The sequence below is a fragment of the Rhea americana genome, unplaced genomic scaffold (assembly GCF_003343005.1).
Source record: "Rhea americana isolate MKP2758 unplaced genomic scaffold, rheAme1 scaffold_14, whole genome shotgun sequence".
Lineage (NCBI taxonomy): Eukaryota > Metazoa > Chordata > Aves > Rheiformes > Rheidae > Rhea > Rhea americana.
The window spans coordinates 3,692,206-3,710,221 of NW_028185483.1; the positions used below are offsets into that span (position 1 = coordinate 3,692,206).

General features: G+C 35.5%; 1 protein-coding gene across 1 annotated transcript in view; it reads right to left on the reverse strand.

The window, feature by feature from the left end:
* Window positions 1–18,016, reverse strand: part of CUL3 (cullin 3) — a 40,898-nt gene that overhangs the window by 15,946 nt on the left and 6,936 nt on the right. Inside the window, exons 2-7 of the mRNA XM_085298584.1 lie at window positions 15,891–16,004; window positions 7,871–8,031; window positions 6,531–6,645; window positions 4,925–5,153; window positions 3,234–3,379; window positions 79–255 (exon numbers count right to left, since the gene is read on the reverse strand). Of these exons, the coding sequence (XP_085154710.1) occupies window positions 79–255; window positions 3,234–3,379; window positions 4,925–5,153; window positions 6,531–6,645; window positions 7,871–8,031; window positions 15,891–16,004 (942 nt within the window). The remainder of the gene's footprint in view (window positions 1–78; window positions 256–3,233; window positions 3,380–4,924; window positions 5,154–6,530; window positions 6,646–7,870; window positions 8,032–15,890; window positions 16,005–18,016) is intronic.

Here is an 18,016-nt window from a genome sequence, read left to right on the forward strand (position 1 = left end):
CACTCTTGCAAAAGTAGTTTGGCTTACTGGGATCTAAATCTACATAGAAAAAAGCATAATCTCTTAATTTATACTTACTCCCTTGACTCCTTTTTTAAGCTTATCATCAATAAATAATGAGAGGTACTCTGGAGACCTAGAGTTGAGGTTGAGGAAATACTCAAAGTCACCCGCAATAGTCTGTTTGAAGAGTCTGTCATTATTGAAAGATTCTTGAAGAAAGCGGTCAAATCTACTCTTCAAATCCAGTAAACCCTTAAAAAAAAAAAAAAAAGCATAAACATTTTCAGATTTAAAATTGTTAATTATAAAACAGTAACAAAACATGAAGTCATTGTAGAGAAGACCACATCTACAGTCAAGAGTTTGTGCAATAATCTCTACATTCCACTTTGTTAAAAAGCATCAGAAATTTCATTTCCATTTCTAGATGTCTGTAATTGCCATAAATATTCCTCTTAGAAGCAATTTTCATAGAAATTGGCTAAAATATTGGTGACAAATGCTACTGCAGTTTACTGTAATAAGCTACTCAAAGATTAAGAATTTTTTTAAAATCTCCTTTGCTAAACAGGCTGCTTTAATGTATTTTAAGTTTCTAATTTAAGAAGTATTTGTTGCACTTTTTTTATATCTTTCCTTTTTCAAGTCAGTCACCATCTTTAATACAGGATAAGAAAAAGATGAGGCTAGGCACCTACTAGCTGTATCCCTAGAGTTACTAAGAAAGTTTAAAGGGAAAAAAAAAAAAAAAAAAAAAAAAAAAGGTAGGCCAAATCTTACTAGCTTTTTCTCCCTGTAGTTTCAATCCAGGGACATGTTTTGCATTACATAGTCACATATGTTTCTTGTTGATCTTTAAGGGTCACCGTGAACAAATGAAAGCTAGACACACACAATAGTTCTCCACTTATCGCAGTGCGAAGTCCACAGGCTTGGACTGAAGCACATCCTTTTTACCAAATCATCGAGTTAGAAACCATCATAATCATTTTTAGGATTTGCACCATTTTTGTCCAGAGGTTAAAAAAACAACTGGGTATTGAAGGGGGGGGAACATCTTAAATTCACCTGAGCACCTTTCCAAGTATGAGATACACATAGGATTTACACATCACAAAGACAGTATTTATTTCAGAGGGGCCAAAAGTATTCATTTGAGGGTTAAGCTTGTTTAGTTTATTACGGGTAGCCCACACAAACAGTTTAGCTTCAATGGTCTTAAAGTCCTAGGTTTCTGAAGGAAATATTTAAATATGGTTACTTAAAGAAGCCATTCAAGAGTTACTCAAGGAAGTAATAATGTTTCTTAAGAACTCACCATCTCATTTAAAGGAATGGTCTTTAGACAGGCTAAATAATGCGTATTAGAAATTTTAATTTCAAAGTAAATCCCTCTATCTCTCTCTGTTTACCAAGGTTAGCTTATGTCTCCTCTCCAGGAGTACACGATCTGAATAACCTGGTGTTAAACAGGAGAAACTGTTAGTACCTTAAATTACAACAGCATTTCAACAACCCTTCAAATAATTATAAGTAGTTTTAAATCTAATCCTCTGGCAATGCTTTTGCAATCATCTCACCAATGATGCTGAGAGTTTGGTGATGTCATGTTGCAGAAGCAGTACTGGACTATGGTGATGCTTTTTCTTCACGGTATAGTGTAGGTTCCTTGTCTGTCTTCTTACTGCTATTTACGTCCTTGAAAGATTCAGATGACATGGCTGAGATGAGAAGAGTGAAGTGGTTTCTCAAGTCACAGGTATTTTCCACTTCTTCCATCATGTCAATGGAAGTGGAAGGTAAACCTGTCTGGGGGTTTAGCAGTAATCAATTATCAATCCCTTCTCTGGGGCATCCTCCTGAGGTGCCTGAGGATGAAGATGATCTCTGTGCCAAAGCATATGCAATATGGTTTTAATTCTTCAGCTTCATTGCTCTAATCTTTTTGTCTTTGTGGCAGGAAACATCAATAGTATCTTTATAATTAAGCTTTTAATTCTCTCTCAGTTGAGCTGATTAAGATATCTCTTTAGGTTCATCAGGATTTAAAAGGAATGAAAATTACTTCAAAGTAATCCAAACACTTATTTTCCACAGCATGCAACTTTATTTATTTTTAATCAAACCAAAAAAACATCCCTTAATCATGAAACCTCCAAAAAAAAAAAAAAAAAATGCAACGGGCATTTTTTCTTAACAATCCTTGGAGAGGTGATTCTTGTCTAAGCTTGGTAAGAAGTTTGCTTCAGCATTGCCAGATAACAAATAATCCAATCAAAAGTGTTTTTATACTCAAATGGCTTCTTGTAATAGTAACCAGTTCTAGCTAAATTACTGATTTCAAATCAGTGATGATGATAGTACTAATGCATTACTCCTCATAAAGACCAGACATAAATATTGCATCTATGCATTTAAAAAAACTCAAACTTATTATTTAATACACAAACATTTTTACATTAAGTATGAAACACGGTTAGAAAAAAAACCCCACATTTTTCAAGCTATTAAAAAAAAATCCTTAAAGTTTAATAAACTCTGAAGATTTTATATGCAAATTTAAAGTCATCTTCTAAAAGAGGATGGGAGGAGAGAAAAGATGACAGACTCCTGAAGTATAGCTTGTGATCTTCATAAATTAATGCTACACATCACTTCTTTCTTGCTCTTCATCTCTCTAAGAACACTTACATCTTTTAACATGCAAAATGTTCTGTTTCTTGGGGAGAGTGAGAACAAAGAGAAATTTGTTAAAATTTACAACACATCTACCTATCACTCATAGTTAATCTTGCTATGAAATACTGGTGTGCAATTTTTGTCTCAATAATCGATAGCTATTATAACATAAAATTAAACAAAATAGATGCTGTAAAGGTACTTGCCAGCAGACTTACAACTCAATGTGGAGGCAAATATTATTTAGAATAAACCAAAATATTCCCAAGCTTTTATACAATCAGCCTGAATATTTTGTTTAATAAAAACAGCTACCAAAAGCACAAAAATAAGCAAGCACTTTCCAAGCATCCTCTGTATATAAATCATTCCAAACATCTCTGAAAATGCAGGAAATGTAGAATTTGGCAAAACTATAAATTATAAATGCAGCTTACTAGTAGTAATCCCTTTTGCATCAATTTTAAGGTTTACCTTCAATCAGTCACATAGTTAACCACTACACTGAGGAATGTGGGAAAGATGGAAGAAAGTTAAAATATTTTAACTACCTGAATGTAGTCAACTGGATTTTTTCCTTCTCCCTCTTCAGATACTAGTGCTTTGCCTTGTTCTCTTAGGTATGAGCTCATGCACTCACACATTGTCTTCAGACCATTTGGCACACGGCTAAACAACTTATACATGCAAGCGAGGTCTGCAAACAAACAAACAAAAAAAGGAAAGAGTGAAATACGCAGGACACCTTCTGTGTGCTGTACTTCTCCAACTCTAATTTCATAGCAAAAGACAACAGAAGGTAAGTTCAGACAGGCAAGCCCCCAAAAGCACCCCCTAACAGCTTTGGCACTGGAATCTTCTGATGATGTTTCCTTTCCTTCACACCCCTGACAACATGGTGAATGCAGCAACCACAGGAAATTAGAAATAAAGGTTGTATTCACTTAATCAGTCTAGTTGTGGTTGTCCTTCTCCTCATCCAAAAGCCAGCAGAAGTTGACATTTGCCCCAAAGGATGACACATTTATACACTCAGCAAGACTATGTTTTCAGTGGTATTTAATAGTGTCATTTTTAAAATCCTCATCCCAAAATCAAATACTTTATTGAAAGTTATGAGAAAAATAAGTTGAAACAAAAAGCACAAAAATGCTTATAAGATACTTTCTTGTTCTAAAAGCCCAACCTAGCACAGTCTGAATATTTGTTTTCAAATTCATATTTGTTTTGGAGGAATAAAGTTAGTCATAATTTTACACTACTTTGTATCATCCATCTAAAGTCTTGAGGGGTGGCTTAGCTTAAATATGGCTTTCCAAAACAGCACTTCTCTCCTATAAAAACCTATCTTTACAATCACTCTCTACCTAAACCAAACCAATGCCCACGAAACTCAAACTAATTCTTGTATCTTCTACAAATACTCTGCCATACCTTTGTCATTTCTACCTAAAGTCTGTCTTAACTGGGCATTAGAGAAAAAGGTCTAAGCATAGTAACATCACTTTCCCTGCCTGCTTACTCTGACTAGCACCTAGTAACTGCGCAGCTGCTTTAAGGAATAAAAACCCATCAGTTTAAACAGCAAGTGTGTTCCCATTCTTTAGTATAACACTGTTTTCTAAGTATAGATACTACAACCACCCTCCTCATTATCTATAATATTTTTTGGTCAGTCATCCTCTGTCTTGCACTAACCTCCACCTACCAGGAAAATCCAAACCAAGTCCAACCCCTCTTTTTCAACCACTCGGAATACATCTGTCTTCAGAAATCGAGCAGCCCATTTTTTGCTGCTACAAAGCTTCCCCACTACAAGAATTCGTCCTGTGATATTACTAAATGAGTCATTTAGCGTAGCAATTTTCAAATAGCAGCCTGTAGGCCAAAAAGCTTGCTGATGCATTTTGACAGCTATATGTTGGAAGAATGAAAGTAATATAAAGACTCACAGAAACAGGAACACAGTACAACAGATGAGTACCTTTCTTAACAATACCTGGCTTGCCAAAAGAAAAGGTACCTATATCTGATACTAACTACAAACACATTATACAAATAGACTCTGTCTTAAGATCTCTCTAAATGCCTCTCAGATAAAATTCTTAGATGATTGTAAAACAATCACTATAGTGGTTATAGAATTATACCGGAACATAAATGTTAAGTTCATTTTATCCCATATTCAAAAGCAACAAGCAGTATCATAAGCATTTCTGTCTCACATATAATGCACTCTTACCTTCTGTCTTCCCATTTTTCAGCATATGAACTAGCCCAGAGTTCTCCATTTCCACTATAGTTTTCATATGCTTGGAAATAAGCTCCCTCTCAACAACTTTCACAATTGGTTCTTCTGTTGATTTATCCAGACAATGCATCACCCGTTCTATTTCTTCATTAATTCTAGCTTCTACTTTCTTTATATATACAGAAGCACTGTTTTCAGCTAAAAATTTCTGACTTTCCATCTGTGATTAACACAAATTAACACTTTAGACTTATTTAAAGGAGGGAAAAAAGAAATGCATTTATAAGCAAGTCCAAAACAAATCTAATACGCCCAAAAATTCATATGTGAAGATTTACATACGAGCTTAACACAGAACACAGTTCTACTACACTTAATGCAACTACGAAGTTATGTGTGTAAGAGGATACATGCAGAAGGATCATGAAATTTTTCATACTAAAACAACCTGAACCACCTAGTTTCCAGTTAGCAATATGAGCTTTAGCTACAGGAGTCAAATAAAACAGAAAGATTGGAAAAAGGAAGAGGCAAAAATTCTTTCTGAATACCAGTTTATAGCAAATTTATCAGTTGTAAGGAACAACAGTTTTATTATTCTAGCTAGTGTCAATGCTGACTATATTATTATTTTTCAAGCAGGCCAGTGCAGTCTTTTAGAGGGAAATTTTGGGGGTTCTCTTTGCTTTTTTAGGGCAGAACTAAGAAATGAACCTCCAACGAAGGTAATCAAAGGTAAACCTTTTTCTTAGTTTTGCATAGCACCAAATAAAAAAGAAGAATGCAGTAACTTTTAAGAAGTTGTGCAACATATGCTTTTGATTTGCAAGCAAATCTAGAGATCAGAGGAATGACAAACATAGTTGATTCCTGTATTTGAATTGGGAAATTGTCAAATTATGCAGTCTAAATCCTTTTTAACAAGCTTTTAGAATTTCTATCAATTTCCAATAGAAAATGACAAAAAATAGAAGAGCAGGATTAAACTTGAGAACTATTCATCTGGCATTTTCCCTGAAACTATCTTATCAAAAAGTTCAGGAAACCTTCTGAATGCATTATTCAGTTTTCATTCAGCATTTAGATAGTCACTTGGACAGACTTAATTCCCTGACTTGGTTCATTTTATAAAGGCTGTAACATAAACTACATAACCTGCAACGGCAGGAACTACAACGTAAACAAAGCTCCCCCAGAGACAGGCTCCCAGTCTCCCCTCTCCATCTCCAACCTGCAAACATTTGAATCTTTCACGGCACTGGTATCTCAAAAAAAATTTTTAAACCTAGAGAGTGTGGTTGAAATGCAGGGATAAACCAAGTTGCAGGAAAAAAAAAAGCAGGCACAATGTTAGCATGATGATCAGTTTGTATGTTTTCAGCATTTACACCACAAAAAAGTATTAGGCTACAGTAATTCTGTAAAATTAGTGTTACTCTTTCTCAAGTTTTGTCAAATCTTTTGTTATTTCATTTAAGTACATACACAGACATACACAACAAATAAGTAGCAGTTACTTAAATTGCTAAGAATTCTCACATTTTTTCTCACAAGCAATTATAAAAGCATTTCGTATACTGGTATCATGCTGCTGTACCTGAAAAAATTCTGCAGACATCTCCAAAAATGGAGCCTCAAAGTCTTCTTCATAGACTGACCTTCCTTCAAGACCTAGAATCATTAACATCTGGCACGCATTTCTTATTGCGCCTCTGCCAAAAAGTAAGTTGTTAACAACTTGAGAAATCTACATCGCTTGTAAGATAGAGAGCACAAAACAGAATAACAAAACCCTGAACAGAGTATCAACTTAAACAGAGTATTGTAATAAAAACTATCTTAAATCTGTTTGATATGTTACAGGTTTTTCAGAGGATTACATTACAAAGATTTTTTTTTTTGTTTGTGTTCTAAACTAAGGAGTTGAGAATGTTCATCAAGTATTTTTTAGAAAGTGAAGTAGGTCTCACAAGTTCTACTAACTCTGAAATTGGTTAACGTGAATATATTTTACCACACAAGAAAACAGCCAAAAATAGAAAAAGTTTCTCAAAGCAAACTGAAAACTGCACATGTAGGTTGCAAATGAACAATTCCAAAAAAATTGCACACATGAAGCTGCAGTGCACAGTACTTTCTAAACCAACAAGAAATGAAAATGTATCTGCAAGTTAGACATATGGTTAGGCATACAAACACATCAGTAAAATGCAAAAAAACAGAAGAACTGCATCCAGGAAAAAATTCCACTTTCTGGCAGTAGCAGACAACGTGCAGCTGTTGCCAGGAAGTATTTTTCTCTTCATAAACTGCGTGTTGGGCAATCTCAATCACAGAACTGCAGCCAAAGTAGCATGAAGTTTACATATCTCCACACCCAGCAGCTGCTCTGAAATTGGAGAAGCACAAAAAAGCCTGCAAATTTCAAGTTACTTCAGCTGCAGCATCTGAAGTGTGTGGTACAATAGTCCCCATCTACTAATACAGCAAGAGAATATGAGGATTTCAAGGCTCAGAGATGCAAATGAACTACCAATAAACAGATGGATTAAACCACTAGGGAAAAGAGCAGAAACTTCAAAATCTAACAGGGTACAAGAAAATTAAACAACTCCACAGCATAGTTGAAATAAAAGGCAGCAAGGGCACAGACTTGTCAAAACCTCTGCTTTATAATGAAATGCTCTGACGCAAGGCATCAATAGAAGTATTTACCAAAAGGTTTAATAAAGACCACAGGGTAAATACTAAAAAAGGAGCTTCTCTATTTATCATTATGTTAAACATATGCAAAACTTCTTCCAGATTATCATGGAAAAGCTTACTTGTAACCAGAAACATGGACTTAAAAGATGATTTGTTTGTGTAGGTTCTTGATTTGTTCTTAAAAATTGAGAAGTATCACTTACAAAAGGCAACCACTTACAAACATCTTACCTGTCTACAACTTCTCCTTTCCTTTCTCTTGCAATCATATCCAACAGAGTTTGTCGCAGGTGATCCCTAATACAACCATAGCGCACAACTTGATCTCGAAAAATAATCAAACCCAAATTGTAGACATTCTCCACATTATTTTGTTGCACATATACACGGTCCTACAATGAGACATACACACAGATAAAATTTTAAATTCACTGCACCTGTGCAACTCAAAATTGCAAGAGACAGATAATATTTATAAGGTACAGAAATAATCAAATTAATCTTCTCTTCCATCATAAACACATATTATTAATACTCTCAAGGTCAGTGCCAACTTTTCAAAACTTCATTGTACATAAGAACTTCAGCAGCACCCCTATAAAAACTATTTTCCATTCAAATTGAGCAAGGATCTTGAAATTGTTATAGTTTCATTAAATCTCTTCCCCTCCAAACACCTCCCCTTCATTTATATAGGAACTCTACATTGATTAGCAAATGTTAGCACAGGATTTACAACTAAGTTTGCCAGAATAAACACACACCCTTCATGCTTTTTAGTCAGGGGGTGGAAGAACCCCCAAATACTGAGAAAGCTCATTGCATAATCTGAAAGATGTATTTCTTATCTACCCAATCCCCTTCTATTCACCCTACTTTGTTCCTTAAAAGGAAGAAAAATATATCCCCCCTAACCCTCCTTACATCTGTCTACCACTCCTGTTAGGCAAAAAGTTCCTCCTTAAAATTTAGTGAAATTTACTGAAATAGCACCTTGAGGTGAACAGAATAAAAGTAAAGCCAAAATGAGAATCACTACAAATATTTTTTTTTTTTTTAAAGGGGGGGGGGGGGTGAGGGGTTGGTACTCCAAACTGTATGTACATAAGAACTTCAGCAGAACCTCTATAAAAACTAGTTCCCATTCATATTGAACAAAAGATCTTGAAATCTTCTTATAATTTCATTAAATACCCCCCAAGAAATTAATGGCGAGAAGAGAAAGATTTATTCTTCTGTTTCAATACAGGTTCAAACTCCATCTCCCTACACAGTCTCAACTGACAGTAAGGGCCAAGCACCTTAACCGTCCATCAGTCACGTACTGCACGCATTTACGAAACCAAGGTGATCTTCAGAACCGCGTTCCACCACATCCACGTAGCACAACCACCACCACAGAGCTTGATGGAGCCATTAGTGAGCAGACACATGGAGTTTCTTTCCTACTGCTATTCACAGAAATGCTTGCTCCTTTCAGAGTTAACCTCTTAGCATATAGTAGGTGGAAAAAGATTACTCTTCGCAAAGTCCACACAGCCTATTTATATCCTAAGTAGTGTTGCATGCAAAAATTTTTCTATTCTATTTAGTTTTGATTAGTGATGTCTTTTCTATTTGTTTCTCCAAGTCATCAACTGTCTAAAAAAAGTAAAACTATAAACAAAATTACTATCAGATATAGAATATGTACTACCACTTAACATCTAGCAGTGCTGTACTGTAGCAGGTACGATGATGTAAAACAGCATTAAGATCAAAAAAATGTGTTTTTAAACAAAGTATTTCTGAGATGAGCTTTGGCAATTTTTTCTTCATTTTTAAAAGCATAACACATTTCTTTAACAAAATAGTTACTGCTTCACACACTTCTTAATATAATATAAAACACTGCTTCACTACCACTTATGCCTCAGGATGTTGTTATTAGTAAGAGTTAAAAATATTCTGTTCTATTCAAATTTGATTGCAATTAAGTTTTCTGAGAATTTACATAGTTAAAAAAAGAAAAAAAAATCAAATTCTGTACAGGACAAGGGTAAATGTTTGAACTACAGTACAAAGATTAACTTTTCCACTCATTCCATCAATATCTTTCTATGTGTTTTATCATACCCTGAATTAAAGTGAAAAGTTTTTCCTCAAGCATCTAGAAAACTAAACCATAAAAAAGCAACTTCGGAAAAACAGATTACAAAATTATAAGATTATATACTCTCCACAGAAAATTTACTCATATAGTCATTACATGCCAGTTTGCCTTTTGATGACCAAAGGAAAATGAAACACTGGGTTCCACCATTCAGGAATAATTTCCTTCCTGCTGCCTCCAGAAAGGTAGCACTTAATGTAAATGAAGCAGCAGGACGGGAACAGATGAGATGCACCTTGCCCATGGAGCAAGCTAAGGGTTCTAGTTTGCATCAAAAAATTTACCAGTTGGTCTCAGGAAGTCAGTTTAATGATACACATTGGAGTCAGTGGTTGGAATATGTCATCCTTTTTTCATTTTTGCTGGTATTTAGAAACAATGTTACTTACTTCACTCCCTTATTTACACACGTGCATCCAGAACTGAAGTAACTGTGATTCTGAAATAAAGTAAGCTAAAATACATTTTTAGAATGATTAAAGATGTAAAGAAAAAAAGTAGTTTTTTATATACTGAAGTACTCAAGGAGAAAAATTTATATAAATCACCTTTAAAGAATATTTAGGCCTCAAACACAGGCAATAGGGTATCAAAATAGATTAAAACCCATGGTGATGAGTCACACGAATAGTTTCTGTTGTGGCAGCGTTAACCAATACCACTAGGACATGAAATAGTAGCTGCACCAGAAACTCTTCTCAGTGGAACAGCAATGCTTTTTTAATAAGCCAAACCGGTCTGCAATGCCCAAATTGAGGTAGCAGTATTAATGTTTCTGATATTACCGATTTGTTTACCCTTGATAGGGGATTATTTCCATTATATGGTTGGGAGGGCTCCCAATCAGCACTTCGGCAAGAGGAATCTCCATCTGGGAACAGGTTTGGCAGATGAGGCTAGTGCTAGTGCTAGTGAACAGGAATCTCTTCCCATGGGGAGAAGCAGTAGGTGTTTAAAAGGTAAGAGTAACTCACAGGAGACAAGGGTGGAGTTTCAGACAGCAATTATTCATGAACTACAATGTTGCTTACACTGCAGAACAGTCCTGACCTCAAGTAAAGCAAGTTACCTACCGTACATCATCACCAACCACATTTTGCCCCATGTCTTTGTGAGGGCACTACTTTGATGGCCTTCAGCCTTTGCAGTGTTACATATAGCAACTCTGAAAAACAAAACAACTTTTCCCTACCCCTACGTGCATGCGTGTGAACAGCAGAAGTGCTATGCCATGAGGTCAAAACTCGCAGGGCTAATCACATAGCACTGGCCTAAATCAAGACACTGGCTCTGTGCACCACCCCAACGAGAAGGGAATGCTCTACCCCCTTCAAAACGCAAACCTGTCCTCACAAGAGCAACTGAGTTTCTGACAGTGTTTTCTGGCACTAAGTATGCACCTCCAATGTGGTCAAGGGTGCAATCACTGCATCTGCATACCTGAATAGCTTTAAATTTAGCTAATATAAGTAATGCACAAAATGAACTCGTGAGACCACAAAATTGAGTACAATCTACTTTCTGTAAGGCATTCTAAGAATACACAAACTCACAGAAACTGCATGGAAGACTAAAAAACTGCATCTCCTCTGCAATTATTGCATAGAGTAGTTGAATAAAAACTATAATAGATATGCCTATCACACTGCAAACACAGCTGAGACTGGATTTCAAATTCAGCCAAATGTAGTAGATGACTTCACTGCTTAATATAGGGCTGCAGACAGTTCCATGAATTTACAGAGTATTACATGTATTCTGATCTTGATAATTGCAGCCTAAATGTATAAACTAAAAGGAGGACAGCTAGTTCATACAGATGACAAAATACACTGGGTGGGGCTACACAGATTTGAAATTCAATTATGGAAACTGAAATTCCTCACGCTGGCTAGAATTGGCTTTACTAGGAAATTAAAGGTCATAAAACTTTACACTAGAACTACATTATACACCAGACCTGAAATTAAGCAGAAACTAGACAGCAACATGACACAAGAGACAAAGTAATATACTTAAAAAAATATATATATATATATAAAATGCAAAGCTTAAGGAGTGTTTTATGGAGGTAGCTCCAAATATCAAAGGATGTAAATAAAATTCTACCATGAACCTCAAACAGAATATATCTTCATCATCAAACAAGCATCATAATAATGTATTAACCACACTGTACAATGTGTACTTTTTTCTGAAAAGATCCTGATGAGTTAAATTTTATTTTAGAAATGGCAAAATTGAACAGAGGAAGAAGATTAAGGTGGGTTTGAAGGAGGGAGTTTGTTTTGAATTGGATCATAATGGAGCTAATGCTAGAAATCAAGCTGGAACACAAAACAGTATTAGAATGGGTATAGCTTAGTTTAAGACGTACATCGCTTGACTGAGGCAAGAATTTAAGAGAGTAACGTTAGAAATCAAGAGGATTTACTGGTATCAAACCATGGCTCCTTTGGTACCAGGAGGTAGATTTCCTGAAACTCGTGGGTAAGGAGCTACTGCCTGCTGATAAGGCAACAAGGACAGGGTTACCCCTTATTCACAAGCAGACGAGAAGCGCGTGTATTTCTCCTGATGTTCACAACAGTGCCTAGTGACTGAGTTCATACAAGTTATTTAAGATATGCTTATGTTAGAAGCTGTTTACATATTCCTATCAATATAGAACAACATTTTGTTCAGACTCCATCTCACAAAGTAAGAGCAATTCTTTACTTTACAAAGCCCTTTAAATAGTTTATTTTAAACATTGACCGAACAGGACATTCCAGTGACCAAGATGGAACTGCAAAGCTTTAGAGACAGTCAAATCTTAAACGACAGCTTACACTTTAACATATATCAAAATATGAATTTGCTACCGACATTTTGCCCTACGCCCTTCAAATTCAAAGAAGGAGTTTGACCATTGTGTCAGCTCCCTGTATTAGAAAGATCTAGTAAAGATTAAATAATTCACAGTTGGAAAACCATTTTAAATTACAGATGTTTGATAAACACACATCAGTGCTCCCGAAGTTTGACAATTTTATGTAAGTACTTCGAAACAATAAATTTCATTAGGTGATATTTACTCTTATACTATTAGAAAATATATATCTTATTCTAGATGGGTGTGGTGTTTATTTGAGTCTCATTTTGGTACAAGAAAAAGAGCCTATGGAGGAAGAAGGATGAATAATTACTCACATGGCAGTCTCAATTGAGCCTACTCATAATAATTAAAAATTGTCAAATAGCACATGAAAGACTTCTCCAAAATAACCTACATTAGTACCTCTATGCTAGGTACATATTCCGGCAGAGATATTCAAGTTTATTTTTCTTTTCTCATTTTAATATATTACCCCATGAAATCTAATTTGCACCTGCAAGAATGACGCAGCTCTCCACCTTCTGAAGTTTTGGTGTTGAAGAGAAGGCAGTCTGTCATAAGCCTCAAAAGTCAAGGCATCACTCTCCTTAGCATAATAGATATTTAACAGGTTCTATCTCCTCCAAAAAATGATAATTGAAGCATATATCCCTTTCTCAATGAAGGTCTAGACAACACCACTATGATTTGTTTAATTGTAATAGTAAATTCCCTGACATCCCTCCAATCCTGCATAGGACTGCTACTTGGTCCTCAATACACCAGTTAACACATTAAATCAGAATTGAGCTATGAGCCAACTTTCTCTCAGGGAAACGGATCTGAAGGATGAACCATTTACTGACTTTAAGAAGCAGCAGATAACACTGCATTGTTCAGTCTGATCACCTCTGTATCTTAGAGCATCCAGCACCTCCTGCGCTGAAATGTTAAATAGTATTTGGTTAAGATGTAACAACTACTTCCCTAGAAAGCTCTAGATTCCATCTTCTGATCTCTCTCAAAATTCACCACTGGCTTCGTTCGATTATTTTAACGATTAACCATTCTTGCAGATACTATTCCTGTCTGGACAAATTTTCCCATTAAATTTTGCGCTTTGTGTTTGTTCTCCACAAACAGATTAGAGAATCTCTTGGCAAGATAAGGAACTTGAATCTTTACGTTTCACTGAAGGCATTTTATTCCTCTCTCTCTCTTTAGATATGCGTTTTTTTCCCCCCAAATAAAAAAGGAAAAGGAAAGGCAGTAAGTCCATTAAAAAAAAGTGAAAGTTTCCTCACTACAATAATTACTCAGAATTCTTTAACTTTTAGTAGCTTATTAGTCAAGTAGGATTTCTTCACAGCTAATTCAAATAGATTTGATTTTATAGCATGAAATTAGGTCTTTAATTGCTGCCAGATAAGATGCTCATTCTGGTTTCTAAGTAGATTGTACTCTCAGCTTACCATCTTTTTTGACCAAAAAAAGCAGAGCACTATCATTATCTTATCCTTCACTGTCCAACACTGCATGAAGTACCATCTCTAACACGGTATTTGGGAAAAAAAGATTCTTGTATAAAAACACATACAGACGCAGACTTTCAACATGTTTCTTTTCTTCAAGATACAGAGGTCCATAACCAACTAATCCTCAGCTCTGACTAAATACAAACAGAAGCTCATGAGTTTAGCTCAGAAAGTGATCAAAAGATTAGTACACAAAAAAGCACTCACTGTGTATGCATTGTGTAATGTATCCTTACTCCCTTTCTGGGTCAAATGTACCTTTTCAAGGCCATTGGGCATTTCCTGTTGTCCTCAAGGATTTTGTTCTGAAATTTTAATTATTCCTTGAGAAACAGTTTAACAGAAAACTAAGCTGTGTTTAAAGAACTTCAGATGTTCAAACTACTTCCTCCAATAGGAATGTTAAAATTAAGAACAAGAAGTTTTGACTGCTGTTTTTTTTACCTAGTGCCCCTTCTTCTAAGTCACATTTTAATTAATCAAATTAACTACTTAACTGATAGGTGAGACTCGATGGAACTCAGCTCTGGAAGCTACCATATTAGCCAGTTACATGATTTATTTTTTATTACTTTTCCATCTGTTTGCAATCCAAACATTTTGTTTGTGAAATTAAGACTTTGGCTACAAAATATATAAGCATGCACTCTCCTGCACCCTCACAGCATGCACATGGTTCTGGAAGTTTAAATATAAACCTACTAATCTAAAGCACAATATAATTCAGGTGCAAAGCTCTAAGGCCTTCTCTCCTCAAAAAAGGCTATTTCTATTAGTTATCAGGCAAGGAATGATTTTTTTTTTCATTTAAAATAGCAGTCATCCAACCAAAGATCATATGCTCATCTATGTGCAATGACTAATCCTGTCACCAGCTTCATGAACAGCAAAAGATTCAGTTTAGATTTAACACTTATCCAGGGACACAGACTGTACCTAAGCAGAGAATCTTCTTCAAACACAAGAATTGAAAGAAAAATGACTACACCAGAAAGTTTGAGGAGGCTTTATACCAGCCTGCTTTTTACAGCAACGTAACACCACCACCACTAGAACATACAACCCACCAGAATATAATCTGCCAGAATGAATTTGACTGGCTTATCTTTCAAGAATTGCAAAATTCAGTCATTGTTATTTCAGATGCATTTTCCAAGTTAAAGGTAAAGATGCAAGCTGAAATAAGAATGTGATTTGTCACATACCTGTAATAATTGGTCTTACATGCACAGTCAAAGTGCATGTAACAGTGTATAATAAGGGATGAACAGCAACTTAAGTGGTAGGTTGTAAGTACAATGAGTCAGTTCAGTACACTATCTCTATGTAACAAGTCATAGCTCAAGGGAAGTTAAAGATCATTTCTTTGGCACACAAAGAAATAATTCAGCTTGATCACCCAGTCACAGAAAAATAAGATGTATATGCTAAAGCAACTGTTCATTTCTGTTTCATTACTGAAAGTTTATTCCTTCCTAAAGACCACAAATGACAGTAGAAAAGCCCTTTTGGGGATTAACTTGGTTGTAATCTCTACATTCTTCATATATGCTTTTTAGTAGTCTATGTTTGAGAGCAACCATTTCTCACAGAATAGAGACTGTTAAGTACTCATTGTTTTTCATTCCCCCACTTCATTTGTTCATATGTTAAAAGACAACTACATCACCTTAAACATGTGAAAAGGCAGAATCCCAAAATACCCACCATATACATCAGAATGTCTCTAATCATCACCATTGCTGTTTGATGATCATTCCATGCTTGGTTTAGTGTTTGTAGAAAGTTGTTATTCAAGGAGTTTAGCACATCTTCTCGCACCTATCACAAAAAAGAATATACTGTCATGAAGGCAAATCAGTTTTTTCTACATCATTTAAACATTCATAAGCTTTGCTAAAAAACAAATAAAACCAAACAAAATCCAAATGTTGTTCCACTGTTACCCTGAAGATCATAAGTTCTCACTTTTCCTAGGTGCTGACCATCCCTACTTTGCATTTGACTTTGGTGGAAAAAAAGTGCAGCTTTACACCAAAAAAAAAAAAAAGATGCTAAAAAAAACAGAACAAAATAACCAAGTATATTAAACTTCAAAGTAATATCTGAAGTCTCAGATGTTACAAATATTTTTATACAACTTCTTAAAGATTTAATTTCATATGTGATAACGTTTCAATTAATTTTTACTTTACTAACACAAATCATTTCAGAACATTGGGTAGTACTAGTAAATACTACAAACAGGAACACGTATAGGTAAAAATTGATCATGATGACATTCAGTAAAACATACCAAGATATTATAAAATTGTAGCAAACAGCAGTTCTGAAAAGAAATATTCACCTAGTAAGGACCAGACTCTGTTAAACTAATAACCCATAATCACTAGGATTCCAGTTCACTATTTTTATGTATGTTTGCTATTTGATTCAACTGTCCCATCAATTTCAGGCTTAATTTCTTTTTTACCTTACTACTTTCATTGATGAAAACATCCAGTCTCATGTTTTCATTTTCATGCAGTAGTCATGTACTGCAGTGCTCAAGCTTTAAACTCATTTTAAACGAAAACTCAAGGGAAGTTTAAACAAAAACACACACAAACATACACACTTACTCCAGATTAAGTGTGTGAACCAACCTGAGACAACATACAGTATAAACTCCATGTCCTTCCTCTGTCTTAACCCAAAAGACACCTGAATCCATCATCCTCTTTAGAATAAAGTGGCTTTCATGGTCACTAAAATACAGACGCAGCCTAGGCATCTAATCAATTGGCTAGTAAACCTTCAGGACCTAGAGTCTATATTCTATTCCAAACAGCGAAAGCTCTTTTTTTGTTCTTTAATGATGAACTTGTCATGAAGCATCAGATACTCATTATGAAAAAACAGATACCTGTTAAAGAACAATAATGTAGCTGCTTACTCAAAGCTGGCTTCAAGCACACATACAATCTACTACAAATTCTCCACACATGATAAAACATGTATTCCAGTTTCTCTTCCAATAATGACAAAAATCAAAATTTTTCAATGGAAGTTTGAAGAAACATTTTCTGTCCCTCTTTCAAATGAAGATAAGTCAGTGGCCTGCAAAGTGGGAGATAATATTAGAAGTAGCATCCACAGCTTTAGGCATGTTTGGCAAGGTGCTGACAGACACCCCTTTTAGTAACACCCAAGGCTGGCACATCTAGGTAGAGTATAGCTTCAAGTTGTTACAGCTCCTCAATACTCTGTTACACAGCTGGGTTCTGGAGCTGTACACAAAGCGATCTAACGCTAAAAAGGGGATTGAATGATGTGCCTTAAAATCTCCATCTAAATAGGTAAATGATTCAATAGGTAAAGATTTTATATAATTTCTAAGAAAGACTGGGGGCTGCTACCTTACTGGCAGGAACACCAGTAATTGTAAAGTTAGACTTTTTTCTAAGCTAACAAAACCAGGAACACGCTTTTATTCCTAAAGTCTCCTTTGTTTCTCTTGCATCACAATACAAGTAACTTGCTAGAAAGCTAAACCAAATGCTAATAAAGTATTTTCTGCGCACTGGAGAAAAACCATTGCAAATACACCTTGTCTCTCTTTATCTCCATACCTGGGAAAAATCTGGTGGTGTATCTGTGCTGTCCTTACTCCGCTCTGCTTGTAGGGGAGGAGCTGCCACTGCACTGCACTGCACTGGAGCTGCCAAGGGAAGAAACTGCTGCCCACACAGCTCCCCAGCCACTACCACCTGTGCTACAATCAGTGCTGAAGACCAGACAACTAGTAGCTTAAGGCAGTTGCTTAAGGCAAAAGGGGGATCTTCTTCCACGTC